The sequence below is a fragment of the Carcharhinus amblyrhynchos genome, chromosome 20, assembly GCF_965287045.1.
Source record: "Carcharhinus amblyrhynchos chromosome 20, sCarAmb.v2.hapA, whole genome shotgun sequence".
Taxonomy (NCBI): Eukaryota; Metazoa; Chordata; class Chondrichthyes; order Carcharhiniformes; family Carcharhinidae; genus Carcharhinus; species Carcharhinus amblyrhynchos.
Window position 1 is genome coordinate 37,120,391 of NC_137343.1, and position 13,216 is coordinate 37,133,606.

The following is a 13,216-nucleotide window of genomic DNA, read 5'->3' on the forward strand; positions in this document are numbered from 1 at the left end:
CAATGCACCTAACCAACATATCTTTCCGACTGTAAGAGGGAAACGGAGCACCCAGAGGAAACCCACGCAGACACAGAGAGAAAGTGCAAGCTCCATATAGTGACCTAAGCTGAGAATCGAACCCAGGTCCCTGGCACTGTGAGGCAACAATGCTAACTACTGCGCCACTGTGCTGCCCTCAAGGTTCAGAGCTTCAAGTTTTTAGGTGCCCAGATCACCAACAACCTGCCCTGGTCCCTCCATGTGGGCATTATAATTAAGAAAGTTTACCAACGCCTCTACTTTCTCAGGAGACTAAGGAAATTTGGCATGTCTGCTGCATGTCTCACCAACTTCTACAGGTACAGCATAGAAAGCATTATTTCTGATTGTATCACAGCTTGGTATGGCTCCTGTTCTGTGAGAGACCACAAGAAATTACAGAGGGCTAGGAATGTAGCCACCACACTACCAGCCTCCCATCCATTCACACTGTCTACACTTCCCACTGCCTCGGAAAAGCAGCCAGCATAATCAAGGACCCCATGTACCCTGGGCATTCTCTCTTCCACCTTCTGGCATCGGAATAGACAACAAGAGTCTAAGGTCACTTACCAACCGAGTCACGAACAGCTTCTTCCCTGTTGCTGTTAGATTTTTTGAATGCTCCAACCGTACATTGAGTTAATCTTTCCCTACACCCTACCGGTGACTGTAACACCATATTCTGCACACTCTCCTTCCCTGCTCCCCTATGTACTCTATGAATGGTATGCTTTCCTTGCAGGTGTGGAAGAAACATTACTTTTCACTGTATACTAACACATGTGACAATAATAAGTCAAATCAAAAATCGTATCAAAAAAGTAGCCAATAAGAATGGGGCAACTGAAAGCAGCCAATAGGAATTGAGAGCGGAGCACAGACGCGCGCTCTCCGGAACGGGGCGGGGATCCGACTGCAGCGCGGCGCAGGCGCAGTGTCGGCAGCAGCATAGCGCAGGCGCAGTAGCAGTATCAGCAGCAGCGCGGCGCCAGCGCAATAGCAGTAACGGTATCAGCATTTGCAGCAGTGCGGCGCAGGCGCAGTAGCAGTAACGGTGTCAGCATCTGCAGCAATGCGGCGCAGGCGCAGTAGCAGCAACGGTGTCAGTATCAGCAGCAGCGGCGCAGGCGCAGTAGCAGTGTCAGCAGCAGCGGAGCGCGATGCCGGTGGAGCTGAGCGGGTGGTCCGGGGGTCTGGCTCTCACTGAGGTGGAGGAGAAGCCGGCGCACCCCCTCCAAGTTAGCTATGGCGCGGTGGAGATAGACGAACTGGGCAAGGTGCTGACCCCCACCCAGGTACAGAGTGAAGATGGAGCGTGTGCTGAAGGGTTGAGTGGGAACGAAGTCAGTGAAGCTTCTGGAAATGGGGGTGGGGTCAGTCCCTCACACACTGGGGGCTGCTGGGTGCAGTATAAACACTGGAAAACAATCCTTATCTCTGTGACTGGCTTCAGGACGAGCTGCCGTTATGTTGCTGCTTCTTCTGGATAATTCCCCCTCTCTCCGCGAACTTCACACTTGGTGATTACATATTAACAAACCCCCTCGGGAAATGTAATAATTCAGAAAGAATGGTCTTTCCTTGACCTTGGCTGATGTTCAGTTCTGCCTACATTTAGCAACATGCTGCTTGTGGGATAAATTATTGTTTTTATATTATGATGAAAGGCAAGGGGTGGGGCACAATTCCTCTGGACATTTGCTCCATCCCACTTTAATTTTTGAGCGAATTAGGTTGCAGCCTTTTAAATGCCCATGGCACCAGCACAGTCTGGACTGGTTTAGTGCTGACCAAATGCCATCCTCAGGTCCTCCCACAAGATCAGGATGTTTGCAGTTATTGTCCCCCGCGCTTTCACCCACCCACACAGGGCATTCCACCATTGCAGGGGATTTTACTTTTCACAATACTGTCTGTAAGTCCATCCCATGTGTTGGCCCACTCCTTTGTGTGGGGCTCAGATGTTTTCCTTTTAACTTGGCTTGAGCCCGAGTTCTGTCTTCGCAGTTAAATTGAATGCAATTTACTTCCCCAGACTCCTGATTGTTTCGGAGATCTGTGTCACCTGCCTTCTTCCAAGGCTGTCCTTAAAAGCACTTTCGAATTACTGCAGACTGAACAGAGCGCCAGAGATTTTGTCGACACACTTCTCTGCAGACAGACCTGGCTGCGGGCAGTGAACATTTTTACTGAACACAGCAGTGCAGAAGGCAGATTTTACCAGTTTTGGTTTGTTCATTTGAACGTATTGCCTGTTTTTAATTCTTAAATATTTTGTAATACAAATAAGGTTTATTAAAAAAAACACTAAATTTGTACTTGCAGGTGCAGAACCGCCCAGTCAGCATTAATTGGCCTGGATGTGATCCAGACAAGCTTTATACTCTGATTCTAACTGATCCAGATGCTCCAAGTAGGAAGTCACCAAAGTTTAGGTGGGTATTGAAAAGGATATTCTTGATTGTTATTCTTGCCTATAATGAAAGGGCTGGGGGTGGAATGTTTTAACAATCCATCTTAATTGACAATGAAAAGAAGGTTCACTACTTGTATGTTAAATTCCCAAAGATGTCAAATTTGAAAATGTGGTTTTTGCTTATGGATTGAATTAAGGATGCATTCCAGCAGGCAGATGTTTTTTTGGGTACAGTAGAGTATACATATTCTGCTCGAACAATGTGCTTTAAATTTCACCTCAAAGATAAATCCTAATCTGGACAACTGCTTCATCCAGCTCATTCTTCCATTAAAATGTACAATCCATTGACTGTCATCCCTATTGCAGTAACTAATTTGGATGTGAATGATCTGGGTTTCAATCTCCAGTATTCGACCTGTATGTAAATGTGCTTCCTGACATCAGTCTTGAACTTAATTTTAACTGAAACAGAAAATGCTGGAAAATCTCTCAGCAAGTCTGACAGCATCTGAGGCATGAGAACAGAGTCAACATTTTGAGCCCTTTGTAAAAGACTTGAAATGTTGTATCTATTCTCTCTTCACAAAAAGACCGGCTAAGATTTTCCAGCATTTTCTGTTTGTTTTTAGATTCCAGCATCTGCTGTATTTTGCTTTTAACCACTTTATTTCTAAACCCCTTTGTCGTACAGTTGAAAGTCCTAGGGTTAACCTTTTCTATACCTTTTGGTACCTCCATATTTTGGGGAAACCTTGATTGAATTTTTTTCCATTTGTCGTATTAACTGTACCTGAAATTCCTCAAATGAGTTGTTGAATTTTACATTGTGTTTCCACTTGTGAAAATTTTCTGCAGAGAAATTGAAATCTTACTGGATCTGTGCAACAAAATGTATTATTAGATGGTGGGAATGGGAGAGAAATGAGTTGTGGTTTGGAATGGCTTTTGAGCATATTCTGGCTCTTTATTAAAATGACTGAGCCAGCACTTGAATGTAACATTGTGTTTATATAGGTTGCACCTCACTGTACAGTGATTGTATTTACATAGTTTAATATCAATGTTACAGTTTTCAGACTCAATAATGTCCATTAATCTAGCTTTCCCCACAGGGAGGGGGATGTCGGGTCACCCAAATAGCAGGGAGCATATGGGGGATGGAAAATCACCAATGCTATCAAAAATACGTATCAACTTTTGATGAACATCAAATCTTAAACATGTATCCTTGTTTCGCATGTCCCTTTTTATAACCAAGAACAAATCGTGAGCCAGCTGGTCTTCCCAGCAAGGTTGGAGCTTTACCGCTTATCTTGGATGTTCTTAGATTCTGTACATATTTAAACTTTTGATATATTAGATTTTAAAATATTGTAGCAATATAATGTTTTCAATTTTTCTCATTGTTAAGGGGAAGACCAAAAGAGAACTTAACCTTCAATCTGTTGTAGATTTGTAGTGTTATTGCTATTCTAGATGGTTATGAATTTGCTGACCCAAGGACTTGTGGCTGCAATCATTATAAATTGTTATTTAGCATGCAAAGAATTTAATGCTTAGAGTACTGGAGTCAACTTCAGATCAATTTGAAATGGTTGCAACTCCTGTTTCCCACACCCCCTTCCCCCAGTAGAAAGCTTAAGGTGTACATCTCCTATAAATGCATTGGAAGCAGTTCAGAAGTCTATTAGACTGATACCTGGAATGGGTGGGTTGTCCTGAGGAAAGGTTTGACAGGCTGGGCTTGTATTCACTGGAGTGTAGAAGGGTAAGAGACAACTTGATTGAAATGTATAAGATCCTGAGGGGTTTTGATAGGGTGGATCTGGAAAGGATGTTCCCTCTTGTGGAAGAATCTAGTGAAGAGGTCACTGTTTAAAAATAAGAGGTTGCCTGGGAGGCTGAAAGGTGATCTTGTCGAGGTCTATAAATGAGAGGCGTAGACAAGGTAGATAGTCATTATCTTTTTCCAAAGGTAGGGGAGTCTAAAACTAGAGGGCATAGGTTTAAGTTGAGAGGGGAGAGATACAAAAGTGTCCAGAGGGGGCAATTTTTTCAGAGGGTGGAGAGCGTCTGGAACGAGCTGCCAGTGGTAGTAGTAGAGGCGGGTACCATTTTATCTTTTAAAAAGCATTTAGATAGTTATATGGGTACAATGGGTGTACAGGGATATAGGCCAAATGCAGGCAATTGGGATTAGCATAGGGGCTTTAAAAAAGAAAGGACGGCATGCACAAGTTGGGCCAAAGAGCCTGTTTCTAAGATGTAAACCTGAATGACACTTTCATGAAGTGAAATGTTTTCTCTGAATTCAGAGTCTTTGGAACTCTTCCCTTAAGTGGTGGAAGCAGTCTTTGAATATTTTTAAGGCAGAGGTGGATAGAAAATAACTTATCACTCCCCCTTATCAGTGGTAGGTGGGAAGCAGATTTGAGGTTATGGTCAGATCAGCCATGATCTTATTGAATGGTGGAGCTTGCTTGAGAGGATGAGTGGCCTACTGCTCCTTATTCTTATGTACATATGTTGATAGGTTACAATGTTCCTAAGGCTTTACTCTTGTATTTAATTAATTATCTATAATAAAATTCTTTTAATGGAGTGGATTTTTTTATTTTAATTATATAACTACTTTTCTCAAGCTTTTTGCTGCACAGTTAATTTTTATAAACTGCAGGTTGCATGTTGTAAGGCTTTCAAATATAAGGAAAACAAAAATGCAAATGCTTACTAGAAACATATTGTACAAGCTGTTAACTTTCTACAGTGTTCTGTTGAAGTAGAGTTTTAATACTTGTAAAGTAGCAGTGGAATGCTTTGGGCATCCCGTTTGCCTATTGCTGCATTTGGGGTTTTGATTTAGAGATAGAGCTGGCCTGAAGTGCTCCTCCCCATCCCAGTTTTAGCGATTTAATTGTCCCTTGTGCAGAAACATGAAAGGCTGCTTTCATATTTCCATCAGGGAACTCTGCACAATGGTTATAGATCTTGAATTGAATAATTTATTGAAAATGTGTTCTTCATTGCTGCTGCAAAATTGCATTTGATTTACATCAACTCCAACATCACACCTAGTATTTGAAGAATGGAATCATTTTAGGAACCTGATTGCACAACCCTGTTCACCTTCAGCCCACTAATAGAACATTACAGCGCAGTATAGGCCCTTCGGCCCTTGATGTTGCACCGACCAGTGGAACGAATCTAATGACCCTCTAACCTAAACTATTCCAGTGTTATCCATATGCCTATCCACTGACCATTTGAACGCCCTTAAAGTTGGCGAGTCCACAACTGCTGCAGGCAGGGCATTCCACGCCCTTACCACCCTCTGAATAAAGAACCTACCTCTGACATCCATCCTATGATTACCACCCCTCAATTTAAAGCCACGTCCCCTCGTGTTAGCCATCACCATCCAAGGAAAAAGGCTCTCACTGTCCACCCTATCCAACCCTCTGATCATGTATGCCTCAATTAGGTCACCTCTTAACCTTCTCTCTAACGAAAATAACCTCAAGTCCCTCAGTCTTTCCACATAAGACCTTCCCACCATACCAGGCAACATCCTGGTAAACCTCCTCTGCACCCTTTCCAATGCTTCCACATCTTTCTTAGAATGCGGCAACCAGAACTGTACGCAATACTCCCAAGTGCAGCTGCACCAGACTTTTGTACAGTTGCAACATGATCTCATGGCTCTGAAATTCAATCCCTCTTCCAATAAAAGCTAACACAGCGTACGCCTTCTTAACAACCTTAACCTGGGTGCCAACTTTCAGGGATCTGTGCACATGTACACCGAGATCTCTCTGCTCGTCGACACTACCAAGAGTCCTTCTACTAGCCCTATATTCTGTACTCCTGTTAATCTTACCAAAGTGAATCACCTCACACTTTTCTGCATTAAATTCCATTTGCCACCTTTCAGCCCAGCTCTGCAGCTTATCTATGTCCCTCTGCAAACTGTAACATCCATCCTCGCTGTCTACAACTCCTCCGACTTTGGTGTCATCTGTAAATTTACTAACCCATCATTCTACACCCTTATCTAGGTCATTTATAAAAATGACAAACAGCAGTGGCCCCAAAACAGATCCCTGAGGCACACCACTAGTAACTGAACTCCAGGTTGAATATTTCCCATCAACCATCACCCTCCATCTTCTATCAGCTAGCCAATTCCTGATCCAAACTGCTAAATCACCCTCAATCCCATGCATCTGCATTTTCTGCAGTAGCCTACCATGGCAACCTTATCAAATGCTTTGCTAAAATCCATATACAGCATGTCAACTGCCTTACCCTTATCCACCTCTTTGGTCACCTTTTCAAAGAACTCAATAAGGTTTGTGAGGCACAACCTACCCTTCACAAAACAGTGTTGACTATCCCTAATCAATTTATTTCTCTCTAGATGATTATAAATCCCATCTCTTATAATTCTTTCCAAAACTTTGCCCACAACAGAAGTAAGGCTCACTAATCTATAATTCCCAGGATGGTCTCTACTCCCCTTCTTGAACAAGGGGACAACATTTGTTATCCTCCAGTCTTCTGGCACTATACCTGTAACCAATGACGACATGAAGATCAAAGCCAAAGGCTCTGCAATCTCCTCCCTAGCCTCCCAGAGAATCCTAGGATAAATCCCATCCAGCCCAGGGGACTTAGCCATTCATAAGTATGAAAATAGATAACACCTCCTCCTTATGTACCTCAATCCCGTCTAGTCTAAAAGACTGCATCTCAGTATTCTCCTCAACTACATTGACTAATTGTCCAAGTCTCTGAACTGTACCACTTGAAAGTTACATTTATAGTTTTTAACTCTGCTTCAATTTTAAATATTTCTTGTTTTAGTACATTACCAAAATTCTCCAATATAGTATATTGTCCAATCATTAATCTTGTTCTTTGTTGATTAGGGAATGGCATCACTTCATTGTAATCAACATGAAAGGAAATAAAATTGATAGCGGAGAGATTCAATCTGACTATGTTGGCTCAGGTCCTCCTAAAGGAACTGGTGAGTCTATAATTTAACAATATAAATGAGATATGATTAATAATCCACATTAATTTTAGTTATGATGCTTTGAGTTTTTGTGGCATATTTCAATCAAACGGTTCTCAAACATTTCAGATATGTTTTCAATGCATCCTGGACACTTTTTAAAAAAACTCTGATTTAAGTAAACACACCACATGGTATTTGAAAACTGGTGAGGCAGTCTTGGCACATTGCATTTTTCATCTTTGGAACTTTGATTCAAAGCCAGCTCTGATTTAATGGGCAAAGTTCATTCTATCTCTGACTGTGCTCTCTCTGACTAGAGAGTAAAGTGATAACTTGCAACACCTTTGTCATGAAACTTTACTGGAGCATTATAAAGCAAAATTTGACACATAACCACAAGGTCAGATGTGCTGGTTAGGTAGATTGGCTATGCTAAATTCTCCCTTAATGTACCCAAACAGGTGCCAGAGTATGGTGACTAGGGGATTTTTACAGTAATTATTGCAGTGTTAATGTACACTTGTGACACTAATAAGATTTTAATGATCAGAAAGGCAGATTAAAGTGATCTTCAAGGATGAAATTGAGGTCTGAGGAAGGAATTAGTTTAGTGAGCAGTTAAAGTGGGGCATGCTCTAAGGTCACAGCAAGAAGAGCTCAGATATCAGAGGTTTATGGGGCTGCAGGGGATTACACAAATAGGGAGGAGAGAAGGGATGGAGGGAATTGAAAACAAGGTTGAGAATTTTAAAATCAAGGCATTGACCAGGAGCTAAAGTGCGTCAGCAAGGGGTGAAAGGGATTAAGCAGGGTTTGTTGGCATGAAACATTAAGTTCTGGGAAATATGGGAATTCATTTTGGGAGATGGCAACATGTTTAAGGACTTTGGAGAGGAATGGGAAGTTAGGTCAGTAGCTTGCAAGGATCATGGAGCTAAAGTTTGTTTTTGAGAGAGGGTGATGGCAGATTTAAAGGAGAGAGAGATAACACCTGAAGAGAGATGTTTACAGCATTGGTTAACATTGGAACCAAATGGTTGGGTGATCTGCATTTTTGTGGGAATAGGATTGAGGGAACAAGGGGATGGGTCTCATGGTCACAATGAGCTCAGAGGGCATGAGGGGAGAAAGGAAAAAAAACTGGAAAAAGATGCAAATTCAGAGCCAGAACAGGGGGAAGCATTTGACCTGGTGAATTGATGCAAGGGAGGGATGTGGCAGAGGCAGCTGATCAGATGGTCTTAATTACCCTAAGAAATCAGTGAGCTCTTTGCACTTATTGTCAGGGGCGAGAGACAGAGTTAAGGTGATTTGCAATAGAGAAGAAAATATTCTTATATTTCAGCTTGTATTTCAGGGTAATCCTGGAATTGTAAACTTTGAGCAGATGCAAGTGGGAGCCGATAGTATTTTCTGTGGACCAGCCTGATCTGGCAGTACTGGATGATATTATCGATGCTTTCAATAAGAATAAACAATTAAACAGAATCAAGGAAATGGACTTAATGTTAATAAACAATGCCATGATTTTTGTCTCAATTCATAGTTCCATTGTCTAAATTTGAGTAGGTTGGTTTTATTGGGGTTATCCCATATAGGGAGCCCTTTTACATCAAACTCTCACTTTTGAATGTACACATTTAACTCCTTGCTTGAAGTTTCTGTAATTTTTTTGTGAAAATAACATTGGGGCTAAAATTTGCTGTCAGCATAACAGTTAAGGTTATATGTTTTGTTTTAAAGTCCATTGTGATCAGAAAAATTTATTCTAAACTGTAGTATTCTAGTATCCACAGTCACTAGCAGCAGCTGGCATTAGGAACGCTGGCTATCAGTTTATCTGTTTGCTATCTCTAGCCTGGACTTCAGAATTCAGATCTGGCTCTATTTCTGAGTGCTACAACATATTTACCTCCAATGAAAATTGAGACATCTTAACTGGTGTTCCCAGTTTGGATAAATCAAAAACTGAGGGACAAATTAAAGAGGCAGCCCCTAAATTGATACTGTCTGACATAAAATGCAAGTCACAAATGAAATTTAAGACAATAAATCAAAACATGATTAAGTGGGTCGATGAGGTCCTTGTGATGCCCACCAGGCATGGAAGGCCTTGATGGTGCCAATAGACACTGTCTGCTCTCTCTATAGGGACACTGAGTCACGGTAAAGGGGTGGACAGTCAGGATCTTCACTGGTATTGAAGTTTTCTCTGCTATGTCCATTTTGGATTTAGAAATACTGAGTTATTGGAAACAGCTGGAGTCCAGCAGTTAGTACTGAATCAGTAGTGGTTATCCCTGCTGCTGAAAGTGCCTCCCGTGTGCCACCCTCTGTAAACTTCTGCTCATCCAAATCTCTGTTGCCCTAATCCTTTTTTTTGCACCAATTCCTCCTCACCAGTCATGCTATTCTGGCTGATCTACATTGGCTCCCTATCTCCCAATGCCTCCAATTTAAAATTCCCATTTGTACTTTTAAATCTGTTCATTGCCTCACCTTCCTTTATTGCCTCCAGCTTATACCCTACACAATTCAAAAACTCATTTCCTCTGAATCTGGCCTCCTGTGCTTTCCTCTCCTTTCATCTTACCATTGGTGGCTATGTTTTCAGTTGTTTCTAAACCATGCTCTGGAATTCCCTTTTCCACCCGAGTTTTTTGTCACTCCTAATAACTCCTCCTTTGACCCAGTGTTCTGTTTTTTCTTTTGCCTTTCTCAATATTAAAGCTGTTACTTGTTTGCAAATTGTCCTGATCAGCATGATCTAGTTTGAGAATGGTGGAACAGGCTTGAAGGCTGAATGGCCTAACCCATTCTGAATGGGAGGGGGACCCCACTATTGTGCTGGGGAATCCCTCATAAATTCCAACTTAGGGGTTTACCCAGCAATCGCCTAAGCTACCATGCCTGAAGTCTCTAGTCTAGAACAACATTTTACCACAAACTGGAGAATAGTTTTGACAATTCTGAAATATAAAAGCCTTTTCTTATATTTCACCAAATATGGCTCCCTATTGATTAGGCCCAGTAATTTACTGTGGGTGAATAATTAAGTGGCAAAGTGATCTTCATTCTCTTTTTAAGTGAGTTATTTATAAATACCAGGTGGTATTTAAGATCAGTAAAGCTTTAAGTTTCTGTAATTGTCAACATTTGCAGCCATGAGTAAAACATTTTTTGTATGGGTTTACTATTTCTGCAAACCTGTTACTCTTTAAGTCCTAAAGTTTATTAGCATTTTTCTTGGAATTGCTAAAAGCTGTTTTGTGAATGTCTCTACCCTAATTCTGTAAACTAACAATGTTTTAGCCTGGGTTGTATTTGTCTTAGAGCAATTCAACGTCTATTTACAGAAAATATGTAGTGAGCTGGAGATTTTTCAGGCTTAAAGTTTAGTAACAGAATTTAGTGCAGATTTCTTTACACTGGGACCTGTTCTGTCATTATGGAGGCATTAATGATAATTGGGCAGTCCTGAAAGTTCACTGTTGCCTACTTTGAATTTTGATTACATTTGCCTCTTTCTGCATGCTTTTCTGTCCTGCATTGATGTGCAAAATGGTGACTCGAGGTTTGTGACTCTGGCAAACAGATCTGTAAACCAGAAGGACATCCAGAATACCAAAAGTTAATTATTTGAGGATGGACAACAACTGCTGGGCCTTGTCAGTGATGCTTACATCTCCAGAAATGTTGTTGTAATGTCCAGCAGTCCATTTGGTTCTCCATTTGAATGCCACTATGTTAATGAGTATTGTTTACTGCACCAGCTGTTTCTAGTTTGAGGAAGCTTTAAACACTTCATCTCTATATTGACGGTTAAACATAGGCCATTCAGCTCTTTAAGCCTGCTCTGCCATTCAATATGATCATGACTATTCCTCTGCCATATTTCCTAGTTTAGGACAGTCCTGCCAACCCAGGTATCAGCCTTGGGAACTTCTGCTGTGCTCCCCCAGAGCAAATAAATCCTTTGAGGTAGGGAAACTAAAACTGCTTGCAATATTCAAGATGTGGTCTCACCAAAGTCACAGCTTCACTTACAAATGTAGCATTTTTAGGAAAGCACGTCAATCAGTCCAATGGTAAAAGGTTTTGGCTAAGTAGATGTAGGTGCCTTGGGCTGACGTAAACCATTGCAACACAGATAGGAATGGAAAAGCATTCCATGATGATTCAGTGAAACTTTGTGGATGGTGTTAATTATGTTGCCACTTTCTCCATGTTGCTTTATTTTAATAAACTGTTTATTACAGGCCTTCACCGCTATGTCTGGCTGGTTTATGAACAATCCAAGCCACTGAAATGTGATGAACAGCGGTTGACCAACCGTTCAGGTGATAAGCGTGGGACATTCAATACTGCAACATTCCGTAAGAAGTACAACTTGGGTGCGCCAGTTGCAGGGACGTGCTACCAGGCGGAATGGGATAACTATGTTCCCAAACTCTATGAACAGTTAGCAGGAAAGTAATAAGATGTAAAATCCTAACTATGATTTGTCTTTAAAAAAGTGTGCATGTCATAGCAACACTGTTTCAGGCTCTGCTCAGCCATCAAACTAATGTCAATGATGCATAGTGACTTTTGTTTCCATAAATAAATATCAGTTTCAAATGTTGAGTTTGTGTTTTCCTTGTACTTAATAAAGTGTAGGTGGCAGGTTGATTTTAAACTTGCAATAAATTATCTAAATCATGAAAAATATGGTAATATTTCTGTTGCATTTAGTCAAAGTAAGATGATATAGTTGCAATTTTTTTGTTTTGAAAGATGCACATTTACCTGTCAAAGTTATGTTCATAACTTTTTGACAGAATAAAGCCTGTACAATGTATGCTATTTTAATTTCTAAATGTTCTACAGATTACCACTAAAGGCTATAAATGTCTAGATCGAGTTCCCAGAAACTTTCACCAGGACGCTTCATCTGAAATTGATCGAGAAGGAATAAAGGATTTTGGAATTTTTTAAGTACAATTTACATCCAACACAAACTAAGTTTTCAAGATCGTAAAACACTGCTGAAAGCTAGATTCAGCCATTTAAACTAGCAATGTCCCTTGATTGAAATAGGGGAGACTTTATATCAATTGTGCCCCTGTAAGTAGACGCTTCAAAATTAAACTTTATGGCACAAACAGTAAGTTTGATATTTAATTGTTAGAGCTGACTAATGTAGACCTGTTACTTTGGAATCTGTAATGGGGAGATGCCAGCTTTGGACTGGGGTAAACATAGTCAGAAGTCTCACAACACCAGGTTAAAGTCCAACAGGTTTATTTGGGAGTAAACACCACTCGCTTTTGGAGTGCTGGTCCTTTGTCAGGTGAGTTGGGAGTACTGATCAGGAAGAGGGATTGATAGAGTGGACATGCAGATATTATTTCCTCGGGTGGATGTAGCTGTTTACTAGGGGGCATAAATATAAGGTTCATGATGGGAGATGTAGGAGGGATGTTTGAGGTAGATTCTTCACCCAGCGTGTGGTTGGGGTATGGAATAGACTGCCTGCTGGGATAGTGGAGTCAGACACTTTAGGAAGTTTCAAGTGGTTATTGGATAGGCACACAGCACACCAGAATGATAGGGAGTGGGATAGCTTGATCTTAGGATTGGACATTGCTTGCCACAACATTGAGGGCCTGTACTGTAGTATTCTGTCTTTTAGGGGTTTGTCAATTTATATTTGTAGTGCCAAAGACCAGTAATACTAAGACAGCATCAGTAAAATGAAGGAACACATTGCA

General features: G+C 41.1%; 1 protein-coding gene across 1 annotated transcript; it reads left to right on the forward strand.

Moving 5' to 3' along the window:
* Positions 1–1,144: 1,144 nt before the first annotated feature.
* pebp1 (phosphatidylethanolamine binding protein 1) lies at positions 1,145–12,087 on the forward strand. The gene is made up of 4 exons (XM_080208419.1): positions 1,145–1,319; positions 2,350–2,459; positions 7,372–7,472; positions 11,723–12,087. The coding sequence occupies exons 1-4, from the start codon at positions 1,185–1,187 to the stop codon at positions 11,938–11,940; spliced, it is 564 nt and encodes a 187-aa protein (XP_080064545.1). The 5' UTR covers positions 1,145–1,184; the 3' UTR covers positions 11,941–12,087.
* Positions 12,088–13,216: the final 1,129 nt, after the last annotated feature.